Source organism: Nuphar pumila, chromosome 9, assembly GCF_984573655.1.
Source record: "Nuphar pumila chromosome 9, dmNupPumi1.hap1.1, whole genome shotgun sequence".
Lineage (NCBI taxonomy): Eukaryota > Viridiplantae > Streptophyta > Magnoliopsida > Nymphaeales > Nymphaeaceae > Nuphar > Nuphar pumila.
Window position 1 is genome coordinate 87,927,736 of NC_143257.1, and position 15,679 is coordinate 87,943,414.

Here is a 15,679-nt window from a genome sequence, read left to right on the forward strand (position 1 = left end):
GGTACTTATAGTAAACTGAGCCCTAAGAAATATGGCCCCTTCAAGGTCCTCCTGCGATTGGGTCCGAATGCCTACCTCCATGAACTGCCCAAAGCTTGGAACATTTTTCCGATTTTCAATGTGTCTGATCTATATGCTTAATGTGGGGACAACAAGTCGTCATAGCCGACTTCTTCCCAACCAGGGGAGAATAATGCAAAGCAGGCTATACCAGAGCAGGTTGAATCGCGCGACCCTGGCATGGCCAGGAAACCCGACCCATCACAGGGAATAGGCGATCGGATCCAGCAGCAGGATCCGATCACAGGTGAGGGGACCCGATGCAGGGACGTAATACGCACCTATTCCAGAAGAGGGAAGACCCAATTCCAAATTGAAACGGTCTCGGGTCCAGATCCAGACCCGAATCCGGTGATCAACTTTAAAAACCTTGTCTAGGGTTGCGTGAGGAGACCTTTCTTTGAAGAATAACTGCAGTTTCTTTTCAGCAGCATTCCTTTTTTTTCAGCCATTTTTTTTGCTTCCATGTTACTGTCAGTATTTGTCTTTACCTTTCATTTTATTAAGTACCTTGTTCATTGTTATTAAGATTGAAATAAAAGGAATCCAGCCTCGCCATCGTGGTTGGGCATTGTTACTCCAGCCTGTTCAGTGTACAATCGTGTGGGTATTACCTTTCACAGCCACCATCTGGAAACGTGAGGGCTGAAGACTGCATCTCGTGGTTGTGCCTTCATTGCCTTCGGCAAAACGCGTGAAGGCTGCATCAAAACACCAAAAGTTTTTAAAATAAAATGAAATCGATATAGCGAAAGCGCCTTGGTGAAGAAATTAATCAATTGATACTCCGAGGTGACGTAGGGCAAAGTGATAGTCTTCTTCAAGTATGTTTCATATACATAGTGAAAATTCATCTCAATATGCTTAGTCCTTTCATGAAATGCATGGTTTTCGGCAATGTTGTGAAAAGCGTTAAGGCGAAGCAAGGCGCTCCACTAAAAACTGAGGCGAGGCGTAAAGCGTAAGCCTCAATTTTTTTTTTGAAAACTTAAAAAAACTATGCCTGAAAGGTTGAGGAATTTGGTTTTATGCCTGGAAGATCAACTATGGAAGCTATACATCTTCTTAGACAACTTATTGAAAGATATAGAGAGAGGAACAAAGATTTGCATATGGTTTTTATTGATTTAGAGAAGGCATACGATAGAGTACCTAGGGACGTTCTCTGGTGGACAATGATGAAGAAAGGTGTTTCCCTAAAGTACATTAGTATAATTAAAGATATGTATAAAGGAGTAGTAACCAATGTCCACACTTGTGGAGGGGTGACAACCAATTTTCCGATAACGGTTGGGTTACATCAAGGATCTGCTTTAAGCCCTTTCCTATTTGCGACAGTGATGGATGAGCTTACGAGATCAATTCAAGAAAATGTACCGTGGTGTATGTTGTTTGCTGATGATATTGTTTTGATTGATGAGTCTAGAGCTGGGGTTAATGCTAAGTTAGAATTATGGAGACAGACATTGGAAGCTAGAGGTTTTAAGTTGAGTAAGAGTAAGACTGAATATATGGAATGTCGGTTTAGTAAGCAACGAAGTAGTGATGGGAGTGTAGTGAAGCTTGGTGAGCAAGAAATACCGGTGAATGATTATTTCAAATATTTGGGATCCATCATTCAAAAGTATGGAGAAATTGATGGAGATGTAAATCATAGGATAAAGGTTGGGTGGATGAAATGGAAAAGTGCAACTGGAGTGTTGTGCGATCGTAGAATGCCATTGCGGTTGAAGGGAAAGTTTTATAGGACGACTATTAGACCCGCTTTACTATATGGTACGGAATGTTGGGCTGCCAAGAGACATCATATTCAAAAAATGAGTGTAGCTGAGATGCGGATGCTTAGATGGATGTGTGGAAATACAATAAAAGATAAGATTCGGAACGAGGAGATACGTAAGAAGGTAGGTGTTGCACCCATTGAAAATAAGATGCGAGAGAATCGTTTACGGTGGTTTGGACATATTCGGCAAAGGCCTAATGATGCTCCAGTTAGAAGGTTGGAGAAATGGGAAAATATATTAGTTAAAAGAGGTCGGGGTAGGCCTAGGAAGACTTGGATGGAGATGATAGGAAAGGATATGAATGCTTTGAACCTCACCGAGGACATGGCATTGGATAGAAATGATTGAAGGAAAAGGATTCATGTGGAAGACCCAAAATGAATTTCTTTTTTGGTTCATATCGCTGACCCCAATTGTTTTGGGATGAAGGCGTAGTTGTTGTTTGTTGTTTGTTGTTTGTTGTTTGTTGTTTGTTGTTGTTGTAAAAAAACTATAAAAAATATCTAAAATTACAAATAAATAAAAAATGCTTCTTCTTCTTCCTCTTCCTCTTCCTCTTCCTCTTCCTCTTCCTCTTATTATTATTATTATATTATTATTATTATTATTATTATTATTATTATTATTATTACTACTATCATGCCTTAGGTTGGAGCCTTGAGGCATGCCTTTTGCACCTTGAGGCGCACTTTTAACAACATTGGCTGAGAGAGACAATAAAAGACCCCTAGAAGTAGAATTCTATAAATATCTAATAATCCGCATCACAATATTCATGTCAAATGTGGTGGGAGAGTGTTGAAATTGACTTGTAGTATGAATGGAATGCGCAATATCAGGTTGGGTTATAGTTAAGTCACGGCGCCAACCATCTGACAACATGGAGTTGGATCTTCCAGAGGTGACTCGTCATCTTGCGTTATTTTAGCATTGATAACTTCTAAAGTATTCATCCTTTTCTCATCAGTAATCATGGACCTGTCAGTAATATCATTTACAAACATGGTTTGATTAAGTAAATACCCTCAAGGTGAATATGCAACCTTGATTTTTAAGAAAAATCGAAAAAAAAATCAAAATCAGTCATTTCAAAATATTTTTTAAGAAGAACTTTAATATGATTAACTCCCTGTCATCAACATAAAGGAGGATGACTACCCTGCATAAGATTTTTTACAAACATAGCAGTGTCAGTATACAACAACAACAACAACAACAACTACGCCTTCATCCCAAAACAATTGGGGTCAACGATATGAACCAAAAAAGAAATTCATTTTGGGTCTTCCACATGAATCTTTTTCCTCCAATCATTTCTATCCAATGCCATGTCCTCGGTGAGGTTCAAAGCATTCATATCCTTTCCTATCATCTCCATCCAAGTCTTCCTAGGCCTACCCCGACCTCTTTTAACTAATATATTTTCCCATTTCTTCAACCTTCTAACTAGAGCATCATTAGGCCTTCGCCGAATATGTCCAAACCACCGTAAACGATTCTCTCGCATCTTATTTTTAATGGGTACAACACCTACCTTCTTACGTATCTCCTCATCTGAATCTTATCTTTTATTGTATTTCCACACATCCATCTAAGCATCCGCATCTCAGCTACACTCATTTTTTGAATATGATGTCTCTTGGCAGCCCAACACTCCGTACCATATAGTAAAACGGGTCTAATAGTCGTCCTATAAAACTTTCCCTTCAACCACAATGGCATTCTACGATCGCACAACACTCCAGTTGCACTTTTCCATTTCATCCACCCAACCTTTATCCTATGATTTACATCTCCATCAATTTCTCCATACTTTTGAATGATGGATACCAAATATTTGAAATAATCATTCACCGGTATTTCTTGCTCACCAAGCTTCACTACACTCCCATCACTACTCCGTTGCTTACTAAACCGACATTCCATATATTCAGTCTTACTCTTACTCAACTTAAAACCTCTAGCTTCCAATGTCTGTCTCCATAATTCTAACTTAGCATTAACCCCAGCTCTAGACTCATCAATCAAAACAATATCATCAGCAAACAACATATACCATGGTACATTTTCTTGAATTGATCTCGTAAGCTCATCCATCACTATCGCAAATAGGAAAGGGCTTAAAGCAGATCCTTGATGTAACCCAACCGTTATCGTAAAATTGGTTGTCACCCCTCCACAAGTGCAGACATTGGTTACTACTCCTTTATACATATCTTTAATTATACTAATGTACTTGAGAGAAACACCTTTATTCATCATTGTCCACCAGAGAACGTCCCTAGGTACTCTATCGTATGCCTTCTCTAAATCAATAAAAACCATATGCAAATCTTTGTTCCTCTCTCTATATCTTTCAATAAGTTGTCTAAGAAGATGTATAGCTTCCATAGTTGATCTTCCAGGCATAAAACCAAATTGATTCTCCGATATCATGACAATCTTCCTCAACCTAGACTCAATCACCCTCTCCCAAAGTTTCATAGTATGACTCATGAGTTTTATACCACGATAGTTTGTGCAATCTTGTATATCACCCTTATTCTTATATAAAGGCACCAAAGTACTCTTCCTCCAGTCATTAGGCATCTTTAATTATAAAGCAGTGTCAGTATAGCAATATTTAAATCCAAGAGTAAGCATAACATAACTAAATCTATCGTACCAGGCTTTGGGTGTTTGTTTCAAACCATATAAGGATTTTCTCAAATGAAATATCTTTCTAGAAAAAACCTCATATCCAGAAGGTGAATTCATATAAACCTCTTCTTTTAAATCCTCATTCAAAAAGGCAATTTTAGCATCCATTTGGTAAATAGTCCAATCCTTAACAGCAACTACAATTATAAGAGTCCTAACAGAAGTCATCTTAGCCACAAGTGCAAAAGTTTCATTATAATCTATACCATATTTTTTAGAATAACCTTTTGCAACTCATCTAACATTATGCATTTCTAAGGTCCCATCTCTTTTAGTTTTAACTTTATAAATCCCTACCTACAACCTATAGTTTTCTTTCCTTTAGGAAAATCGGTTGTTTCTCAAGTCTTGGATTTTCAAGGGCCCCTAATTTGTCATTAATGACTCTTATCCATTCTGGGTAATTTCTAGCTTGATTATACGTTGTTGGTTCAAAGTAGAACATAATTTTAGCTAGGCAAGCTCTATACTGGGGAGAAAAAGATTCATATGAGATGAATTTGTCAGGAGGTTTGGAAACCCTATCAGATCTTCTAACTTCCCCTGAATGTTGTCTTTCTAAGTTGGAGTAATTTTCTAAGGCACTAGGTTGTCTATCATTTCTACGTCTACTATATTGAACTATATCAAAACATGAATATCCGTTTGAGGTTCTTCATTACAACTACTATCAATCAAACAATTATCATCGCTCTTAGGCAATAACTCAAGTAAGAAAGAATATTTAACATTGTTCTTAGGCATATTTTAATCAAAAACACTTTATTTTTCTAAGAAATACACATTTCTAAAAACATAGAGTTTGTATCTTTTAACATCATAACACCTAAAACCCTTTTGGTTTTCTCCGTACTAAAAAAATACACAAGGTATGGCCTTTGGAGAAAGCTTGTCATTCCTTTTGATAAGGACAAACATTTTCATCCAAAAGGCCTTAATCTAGAATAGTCGGGAGAGATTTTAAAAAGCTTTTCATAGGGAAAAATGTTTTGGAGTTTCGTAGAAGGAAGTCTATTAATAAGATATACGACAGTTAAAGAAGCTTCAGCCCAAAACTCTTTTGGAACATGTTTTGAAATTAGGAGGGTTCTAGTAGTCTCAACTCTGTGCTTATGTTTCCTTTCGACCAAACCATTTTGTTGAGGTGTATGAGCACAAGATCTTTGATGTAAAATCCCATTTGATTCAAGATATTTTTTTAAATCGTTTGACATAAATTCTTCCCCTGTATCAGAGCGGAAGATGAAAATATTAGTTTTAAATTGATTTTTAACAAAGTTAAAAAAAATTTAAATAATTGAAAATCTTCATTTTTGTGCCTAAGAAAATAAATCCAAGTAAATCTAAAGTAATCATCGACAAATATCACATAATAAAAGTAGCATATGGTAGGATGACCTAGACTGATACCATAAAAAGATATCCAAATTTTAAACATTATAACAAAAAGTGTCTTTTAAAGGGCAAGTCGATACATGTAGTAGAGATCTCATTCTCTATGACCTTCTCCAATCCTCTTCTCTAACTAAAGATCTTGCACCCAAGAGACACTCCACTCATGACCGATAATTTGATAAATGGAAAAAAGGTTCAAATTTAGTTTAGGAACAAATCTAATTTTTGGAATAAAAAAGTTTGAAGAATTTTTAAAACTCCCAATACCCTTTATATCAAGGGAGGACCCATCAATGGTAAAAACATCATTTTTTGTCAAGTTAGTGCAACAATCAGAAAGCAAAGATTCATTTTGGGTCATGTCAAAAAAAGCTCTGAAATCCAAAATCCAAGAAACCTTACTGGGAGGAGATGAAGTAGGGACCGCGACTCCCGAAATTGAAGAGGAGGTTTTGAGGAGTGATCGTAGAGCCTCCACAAATTGAGACAAAGTCATGGTTCCAATGGATTTGGAATCTTCATCGGTTTCATTCTTGTCGTATTGAGAAGTTCTTTCAAATGCCACATTTTTTTCTTCTCTTCCTTTGAACTTGGTACAACCCTGGTTATCCACAATTGTGACATATAATCTTCTTTTTGCCATCATCATTGTGTGGTTTCCCGTAATAAGGCTTGAAAAAAATGTGGTTGGTTATCCACAATTGTGATATATAATCTTCTTTTTGCCATCATCATTGTGTGGTTTCCCGTAATAAGGCTTGAAAAAATGTGGTGGTTTGTAAACATTAATATTGGCACCTGGTCTTGATACAGCCAAAACATTATTCTTAGTTTTCTTGGACGACATGGATCTTAACTTTGTCTCCTCCATACACAGCTCGGTCAATCTTTATGCAAAAAAAAGATTTTTTCCTATAAATGATATTAACCCAAACTTGTTCAAATTCGGGTCTAAATCCTCTTATAAATTGAAATAGTTGTTCATCAAGTATTTGCTTTTGAAGAGCATCATTTAGAGTTTTCCATATTGGCATTTGATCTCAAAGCCTCTTAAGGGCACTATAATATTCTCTAATTGTCTTATTTCTTTGCTTACAATTATGTACCCAGTCCCTTAGATCCCATTTGTGAGCAGCAACTTTTTTGGTATAGGTTTCTCTAATAAACTCCCAAGCTTCATCCGCTCTCTCAAATTTAAGTATGCTAGAGCATGGTTCCTCGTGCATACTTCCAATAAAAAAGGAAAGAACCTTTGTGTGACTCACTTGCCACTCTTTATAGGCTTTTTTGTAATCCATCAAAACATTTTTTCTCTCAATTCCCTTGAGAGTTTCTTCTTTAGATTGTTCATCCTCTCCTATAGATGTTTTTGTGAGAATTGGTTGAGGTTCCAGAGCGGAACCATCAACAAATTGCCACAAGTCTTGGCAATTAGTATTCTTTTCACCGTAGTGGCCCACATATTATAGTTGCTCCCATCAAATTTGAATGGAACAACGGTTACAACTTCTTTATCAGCCAATGGAGAGAAGTAGGAACAAAGAGAGGGGGGGAGAAAGAATAGAGAGTTGATGCAGATTCAAGTTGATGAAAATCCCCCCAAAAGCTTGTCTATGAGCTCCTGAGCCTTCAATACAACCCAATCTTGAATCTACAACCCTCCAAGAGCACTAGGCTCTTATACCATGTAATGAAACCAACAAGATTACAAGAGAATGACCCTAAGGGCTACAAATGAATACAAATACAAAATGGTTACTTATGGACCAAGTACAATCTCACAATGGAGATACACACCAACAACTCACAAATAAAGCTACAAGTAAAAAATATAAATTGTATTCTCATAAACAATGCTTGAAGTGCATGAGTTTTACATGGGGATGAACTCCTTTAAATAGGCAAGCAAGGGAATACAAGGGCTAGTCCAACGACCAGTTGGGCTGTCCCAATCATCTTCCGATAATATAAATAAATAAATAACAGGTTTATAATACAGCCCCTAGTGGGTCGATCCCTATTACAAGAAGGAAATGACTGAAATACCCCTGATGGGTATTTCAGTTTACATACAAAACCATATTCCAGTTTATATATATATATAGACATATATTATATATAAATATAATAAAGATCATGTACATTAATAGAGACACCATCACTGTATTTATGCATGTTATCTTTTCATCTACCTGTTGATGCAAAACAATGTTATAGTTCAACCTAAGTCTCAACGATCGCCCGTAATGGCTTCCAAAAATTACACTGATTGGAATAATGGAAGTAAGCAGCTACAAAATTAGGTCACATGCTGAACAAGCAACTCAATTACTTTTCTTCTTGTAAGAAATCAAGCACATTCAATCACTCTTCTTCATGTAAGAAATCAAGCACACTATCATACTACATCAGCAAACTGCCAAAAAGAGGTGGTTATAGCCATGCTTGGACTTAGATAGACCTACTAGGAAATTCATGGAAATACTCTCCCATGGCATGGTAGGATATAGCAAAGGTGTGTTGATACGGTCTCAAATTCTGCGGACTTAGCTTCTAATCCAAACGATGCGGACCCAATTGTGAAAGACCCCGATCCGTATCCGTTGTCCCAAGATCTCAACATGGATTCAAGTGTTGCAAGCTCATATCCAAATTCAATGACCCAATCATTAGAAGAGGATCCATTAAATGCTACGCATCCAGAAGAACTGAATCCAGTTCGGCGTTGGTTGGAGTGAAGCAAGGAGAGGAGCGGATCAACAATGACGAACTCGTATCCACCAAGGCACCCTAATGGATTGTATCCACTAGACAAAGGTCCACCCACTCAAAACAAGATCCATTTCATGAAGTGGACCAAGTGGATCGGATCCTTTAAGCCAAGGTCCAGCCGTCCAAGCCTGATCGATGCAAGGGCATTTTTGGTATTAATAAAAATTCGTAGGTTCACCTTGTAGGGTGCCCAAACATTTTGAATGTGGCCTAGATGAGTGTGCAAAGGTGTTTAAGAAGACCCTAGATGTTATCTTAACCCTAGGAAGGTTTTATCTAAGAATAGAGTTGAGACTCCAAAGAGCCTCTTTGGGTTTCACAAGGCTCTTAGAAATTTCAAGTTAGTTTTAATATTGCTTTAATATTTCTTGTTATTTGTATTTGGCTTAATGAGTCTCCTTGAACCTATATATATGCTCCCTTGTGCAGGAAAAGTAGCTAAGCATTTTGAATTGAAAAAGGTTTCCTTTTGGAAAATCGTTTTTCGCTCTCTTTTGAGCCCTTAGGCTTTCGTCTATTCTCTCTCTCTTGGCCCCTAGGCCACTTTTTCTTCTATCCAAGTCTCGTTCTTGACTCAACTTTTGGGCTATGTCACATGGGTGTGGGTGTGGGTGTGGGTTCGGGTGCGACACGGGTGCGGTGCAATTTCAAAAATTTTGGACACGGGAACTCAGCTATATATATAATTTTTTTTTAAATATATATAATTATATATATAACAATAAATTAATAAGATAGCACTCGAAACGATCAAAGTAACAAGATAGCACAGTCTGTGACTGACCGTGCACACAGTCTGACTATATATATATATATATATATATATATATATATATATATATATATATATATATATATATAATTGATTTTTTTTAGTTTTTTGCCCTAAAAATAGATGAATATAGACTCGGTCAAAGTTGACTGAGTCTATAAAGTGGATGGACTCAGCCCAAGTGTGTTGACCTAGTCTGACACATGTTGACTGAGTTTGCCCCATGTCCGAAGCTGCACCCGTGTCGGGGCGTGTCGACGCGGGTGCGTCAACCCCCTATCCGAGTCCGTGTGACATAGCTTTTGGGTGTGCTTGATCCTTGTGATCAAGCCCACTTAGTGGACCAAGACCCACGCAAGCGGTTCATGCTCGTGCCAATGTTCCAAGACATCCCCAACCTCAGCCATGAAGACCAGACCTTGCACAGTACTCTAAGACATCTTTTCTACGCCCCGATAAGTCGAACCCACGCTCACCTAAGCTTAAACCCACTTTTGGACCTTCTTGACCTAAACTGGATATAATTAACCCAATACCTATGTCACATGGGTGCGGGTGCGCGGCACTTTCAAAAAACTTGGGTGCGGGGGTGAGGCAAATATATATATATATATATATATATATATATATATATATATATATATATATATATATATATATAATCCAAAATTTGGACATAAATGACCCTTGGTGTGTGGACCGCACCCAGGGTCGGGTTGATCGCACCGGGTGCCGCACCCGCGTCGCATAGCGTCGACGTGGGTGCGGCACCCAGTTGGCCGAGATCCTGCGACATAGCCCAATACATTCTGTATGCTGAGATTTGCAGAATTTAGCCCGACTTCCTTAGGTCATATCTCCCTAATCAGAAAGAGTTTGGTTCTCAAATTTGAACCCTAACTCAATCCATATGTCTCCAGCCCACCATCCAAAAATTAGCCCCAAACTCCATACCAGTTAGGAGAACCACTCTGTTTATCGAAACCTGTCAAAACAAAAAATCAGACCCGGGCAGATTTCCTACAGTCTAATCAAACTCGTAAATCCCCAACCAAGTGAAGTTTGAGTATGCGGTTTGTTGTCCCCCATGTGTCCCCTAACTACCCTCCAAATTTTAGCCATTTAAGTTCAGCCAATTAGGAGAAATCACATTTCTCCTAAAGTCTGTCAGAAATTCTAGAACATGTTTTTTTGACCTAGACCCTGTTTTGAGTCTTTTGACTTAACTGACCTAACCCGATCCTAGTTTCAAACTCAGTTTCACCCCGGGCTCACTCAGAACGTAACATGTGTTGAGCTGGAGACACACCCAAAATAGCATGCAATCTTGGAGATATAAACCTCACTTGTGTATTATATGGTTCACACATGGTCAGCAACCTGTGATTACCATAGTTGTGCACCTCAATGTCAATTATTCCTTTTTAGTCATTCCTTTTCTTTGGTGAAATCTTCATCTTCAACACACAACTAAACATTCTCTAAATGGTGTGATGATTGAATCTAGAAGCAACCAATAAGTTCAAAGATGGAACAAGACGATAAATGAGGTTTAGATAGCATTTTCGCACACTTATTTGTTACACACTTATTGTACTTCATCACTAAATTAAATTGTTGCAGATAAAACATCTAATTCATGTACAGAAATCATTGTGCTTTTGTCAAAATCTGAAAAAGTAAAGAAGCTTGTGGCCAATATGTACAACTACCTCACTACCTAGGAAGTATGAATAGTAATGCTTAATATTTAGTTTGTGCATGAATTTTTATAACGTGTGATTTTAAAGTGTGTGGCCTATATGTACAACTACCTCCCTACCTAGTGAGTATGAATGACAATGCTTAATATCTTGGTAGAGTTCTGTGCATGAATCTTAATAACGCATGATTTTAAACTATACGCCGTTGAGATGTTTAAATGAAGGGTTATTAGCTTCATATTTTTCATAAAACATGCTCCCAATATGTACCTAAGTGTGTCAACTTCTATCTTGAACAGTTTGCAGAAGTTACACAATGCCAATGTAAGCATTCCCACTCAACGATTAAAAATCATCTTCATGCTTCTTAGGCTACTTGAACTGCTGATTGGCCTCAGTTGGTATATGAAAAATGGAACTTTTACATATTTTCATGCTCCTGCAAAGCTTTGCACCACAATTATGGACCTAGATTTAAGCAAACCCTAGAGGGCTTTCACCTTATCTAGATCTATTTTGACTTTCATCCACCTATTACAAACCCCAGGTGCACCAAAAACTACCTTCCAAATTCACATTTTGCTCTCTTCAACACTTGTTGCATAGAATTCATCCAAATAATCAACTATAAATTGTTTTAAAAGGATGTAACCACTCTTTGACAAGATGCACAAAAGTAGTATGACCCTTTTAGACTTCAAACAACATCACCAACCACTCAAACAATCCTAACAAATGTTGTAATTATGGTATTGGAACAAGCATTGGAAGGGATGGCGATACAGGTGTATCATACCGTATTGTAAGATACAAAAAGACACCATTTTAAAAATCACAAAAAAAACAGAAAAAAAAACATAAGACTGAATTAGGAAAAAAAGAAATCAAATTTAAGCATTATGAATATGAACAATTAAACATACACATTTACTACTATAACATGTACGATAGTGTAACAAACTAACAACTAACAAAACAAAAGGTTTACTATGAAAGAGTGACATTAAATAACAAAAAAAATAAAAAGTTTTGAGTAAACAAGCTATAGCAACCACATAATTCAAAAATAAAATAAAATTTTAAATAACTATAAAAAATTTAAAAATAATCACAAAGAGAAATGAAAAAGTATTTAAGTAGTCAAACTACAATATTAGTTTAACTTAATTATGAAATACATCGAGCATGAATAAATATGTAACAATTATCAAATATAAAAGTTATAATTATGATGTGATAACAATGTATCCATTACATATATCAAAAGAATTTGAAATTAATCACTAAAAAGTAAAAAAAGAAAAGCAATGTGTCATTTCATAAGTAGTTAGCATTGAAAAAAATTGAAGTTTCATGGTGCCTTTCATTAACTAGTTTCACTAATTACAGTAAACACAAAAGTCGAATAATGTGTGTTCTTCCATAATAATATTTCTCTTCTCCTGGTCTTCACTAATCACAATAAATTAAGGATAAATTTCTATCTTTTTGTCCCCATAGCTTATGAAATAAGTAAATAGGACTCTACTAAAGCCTTATTTATATAAAAAGTTGTCACTAAAAGTAAAAAAGGATCCAAAATAAATTACCTGAATATTTTCAACAAAAAAAATGTGAAAAAATAGTCGTATCTTTCGATACGTGTATCGTACAATATGGTGCAATATGGTCTGATACACTGTGTTTTACGATTCAGAGGTTAAATCGTATTGCATGAGCTAGCGATACTATGATAAACAGTATCATATCACGCAATACAATACGATATTTATAACATATCACCTAAATTCATCTTGAAATCTACCTTTAATTGTCGGCGATATAAATATCGATTGTTATCACTAAGTGTTAAATCCAATATGGTAAATACCCTTGAAATGGCCCAAAAAATGATAGGTAAGCTTTTATTAACTAATTGAACCATACAATCATCTTTCCTACGAACAAAATTGTATGATTTAAATCTTTGACATGCATTTTGGAAGTTATGCCATTGGAAATTAGAAGTGCAAGATTAGCTTTACAAGTAACTGAAAATTTCTGCAGGTAGTCAAGAAAATACATGGTCCGATTGGATCATCACATATGAAAAAATTCCAATTAGTAGAGGCTCATGGGGATTCTTCAATGGAAGTGTACTACAGTTTACATCATATTTTATATTTTATTGAGTTTTTACTGTTTGCACAATTCTAGAACCTATCCTAAACCTCTTGAGAAAAACATTGTGTGGATTGGGCAAGCGCTTTTTGTACTACTTGACAAGCTTATATGGTTGACAATTGACAACCCATTGGTTACTTCTAGAGAAGAGGCACGACAATCAAGTTAATGTCTGATAACCATGCTATTGTTTTCTTTTTCTCTTTAATGAATCTAGCAAAACATCTTGAGGGAATTGGGAATACAATGCACAAACAAAGACATCCTAGAAGGATGCAAACATATAAAATGATTGCTTGACATGAATATTTAGAGATAGTGCTTCATAAATACAGAAGAAAAGCACATAGTAGATGTTAATTCAAAAATAACAAAAATTTAGATACAATGTACAACGTATATTCATGGCTATACAAATTTTTTGAAGTCATCTGACAAACTTTTATACACTCAAATATTATGTAAATCACATATACATATGCGCCAAGTGAATTTTGTGACACGAGTTGGAAACTTTTCACTGAATGACACATTCAGAAGAATCAATTGGACTTTTTTCTTTTCCTTCCATGCCATCACATGTCAAACCAACATATTGTCGCATAATTGACAAGCCACCTCCTTCAAGCTTCTAAGCTACAACCATGCAACAGAAATAATACAACAACTCGGAGAAACCTAACAGCGAAAGAAAACCGAAAAAAAAAAAAGACAATGACCAGAACTAGCAATTCAAATTCCCCAGTATATTCCACCGTGTGAAAATAATTTTGGGAAACTGATAGTCGACATATAAGAAGGACCACGTTTAGAAATATGGCTAATAATTCCTAGAGAAAACCAATCAAGAATATATGTTAAGTCCCAATAAACAAATTTCAGAAAGAGCACAAAAGCCTTAAGAGATGTATGCCACATAAATACAGGAAAAGCCCCACTCTCAGAATCCATGCTCAGAAATCCAAAATCAAATTTTGAGAAATATTGTGTTCTGGAAGACAAGACGCATGCATCAAGAATTGTAAGAAAAAAAAATCCCATAATGGATTTCATAACTCAGTAATTAAAAATCCAAAACCATTGCGCTTTGAAGAACACCAACATCATGAATTCCAAGAGAAACAAATGTCCAGCTCTCAGAATGCATTCCCAGAAACCAAAAGTACCCACATCATGAAATCCACGGGAAAAACACAACACCGTTTCTCATTTCCAGAACGCATCAATCAAAATCGAGAACTATTTTGAGTTTTGAAAGATACCAACATCGTAAATTCCAATCACAAGAAAAACCCAATTCTCAAAATGTTTTGAGATTACCTGTCGGCATGCTGGTGAACGGGTCTTTTTCCCTTTCCCTCTCCTCGTTCCTTCAAAATGATCGATCCGAACACGAGATAATGATGGTTTCTTGCGGACTAAGAGCGGAGAATACAGTAGGAACAATGGGGAGGGGTTGGTATAAATGGAAAGAAAGAAATAGAGCGAGCAGGGGGAGGGGGCTGAAGGTCTACTTACTCCTTTTTTTATATATGTTTGGGTTTAATGATTTGCTGATTCCGGAAAATCCTTAAAATTCAACGTTGTGCAGGGTAGTCACGACAATAGCAAAAAATAAGAGGTTATTTCCAGAAAATCATAATAATATTTACAGGTGACAGACTGTAAATGATTAGGCTTTTCATCGAGTTAGCAAATAAATTTACTTGAATCTATCGCTTGAAATAGCAAAAGCTTGGATCTAGGGATGTCAATGGATGGGATTTTGTCCGATATCTGACCTAATTTGACTCGGTTTCGTTGGATTTGGTATGCCAAAACCACGATTGTTAATTGGATGCTGATGGTTTTGATTTTTTGCCCTTAATTTGACGAGTATTTGGATTTGAGGGATATACTTGTAAAAATAGGATTTGATATGAGCTTTTCACTCTTTGGATCAAAAATTGAATTTAAATCCATTTAACCTACATTTGATTAGTTGGATATGTTATTGGTTACATCCAACTCGAATCTGAATCATCTCCGTCCCTGCTTGGATCAAATGACATGGACCATGTGAGTCCGGAGTTGGGTCTTAGTACCTAGGCTCAGTGATTCCAGTCTAACGCTTGATAGTGTAAAATATCATAGTTGCATAGCAAACCACAAGAGTCAACATCACACGTTTTAACGTGGTTTAATCCTCAAGGATCTATGTCAACGGTTTCTCTCTCTCTTAACAATCAACAAGGGAGAGGGAGGTTCTTTATTTATAGAATTTGAGATATCTTTGAGAGGACGATTTAATAAACTCTTTACAAAACCAATATCAATGGACTTGGGAATCC

General features: G+C 36.3%; 1 protein-coding gene across 2 annotated transcripts in view; it reads right to left on the reverse strand.

Moving 5' to 3' along the window:
• The window catches only part of LOC149828679 (ubiquitin carboxyl-terminal hydrolase 6-like), a 115,472-nt gene extending 100,644 nt beyond the window's left edge, over window positions 1-14,828 (reverse strand). For both annotated transcript variants that reach the window (XM_090017683.1, XM_090017682.1), the window contains exon 1: window positions 14,670-14,828. In XM_090017683.1, the coding sequence (XP_089873809.1) occupies window positions 14,670-14,679 (10 nt within the window). In that variant the 5' untranslated portion in view covers window positions 14,680-14,828. The remainder of the gene's footprint in view (window positions 1-14,669) is intronic.
• Between the last annotated feature and the right edge of the window lie 851 nt (window positions 14,829-15,679).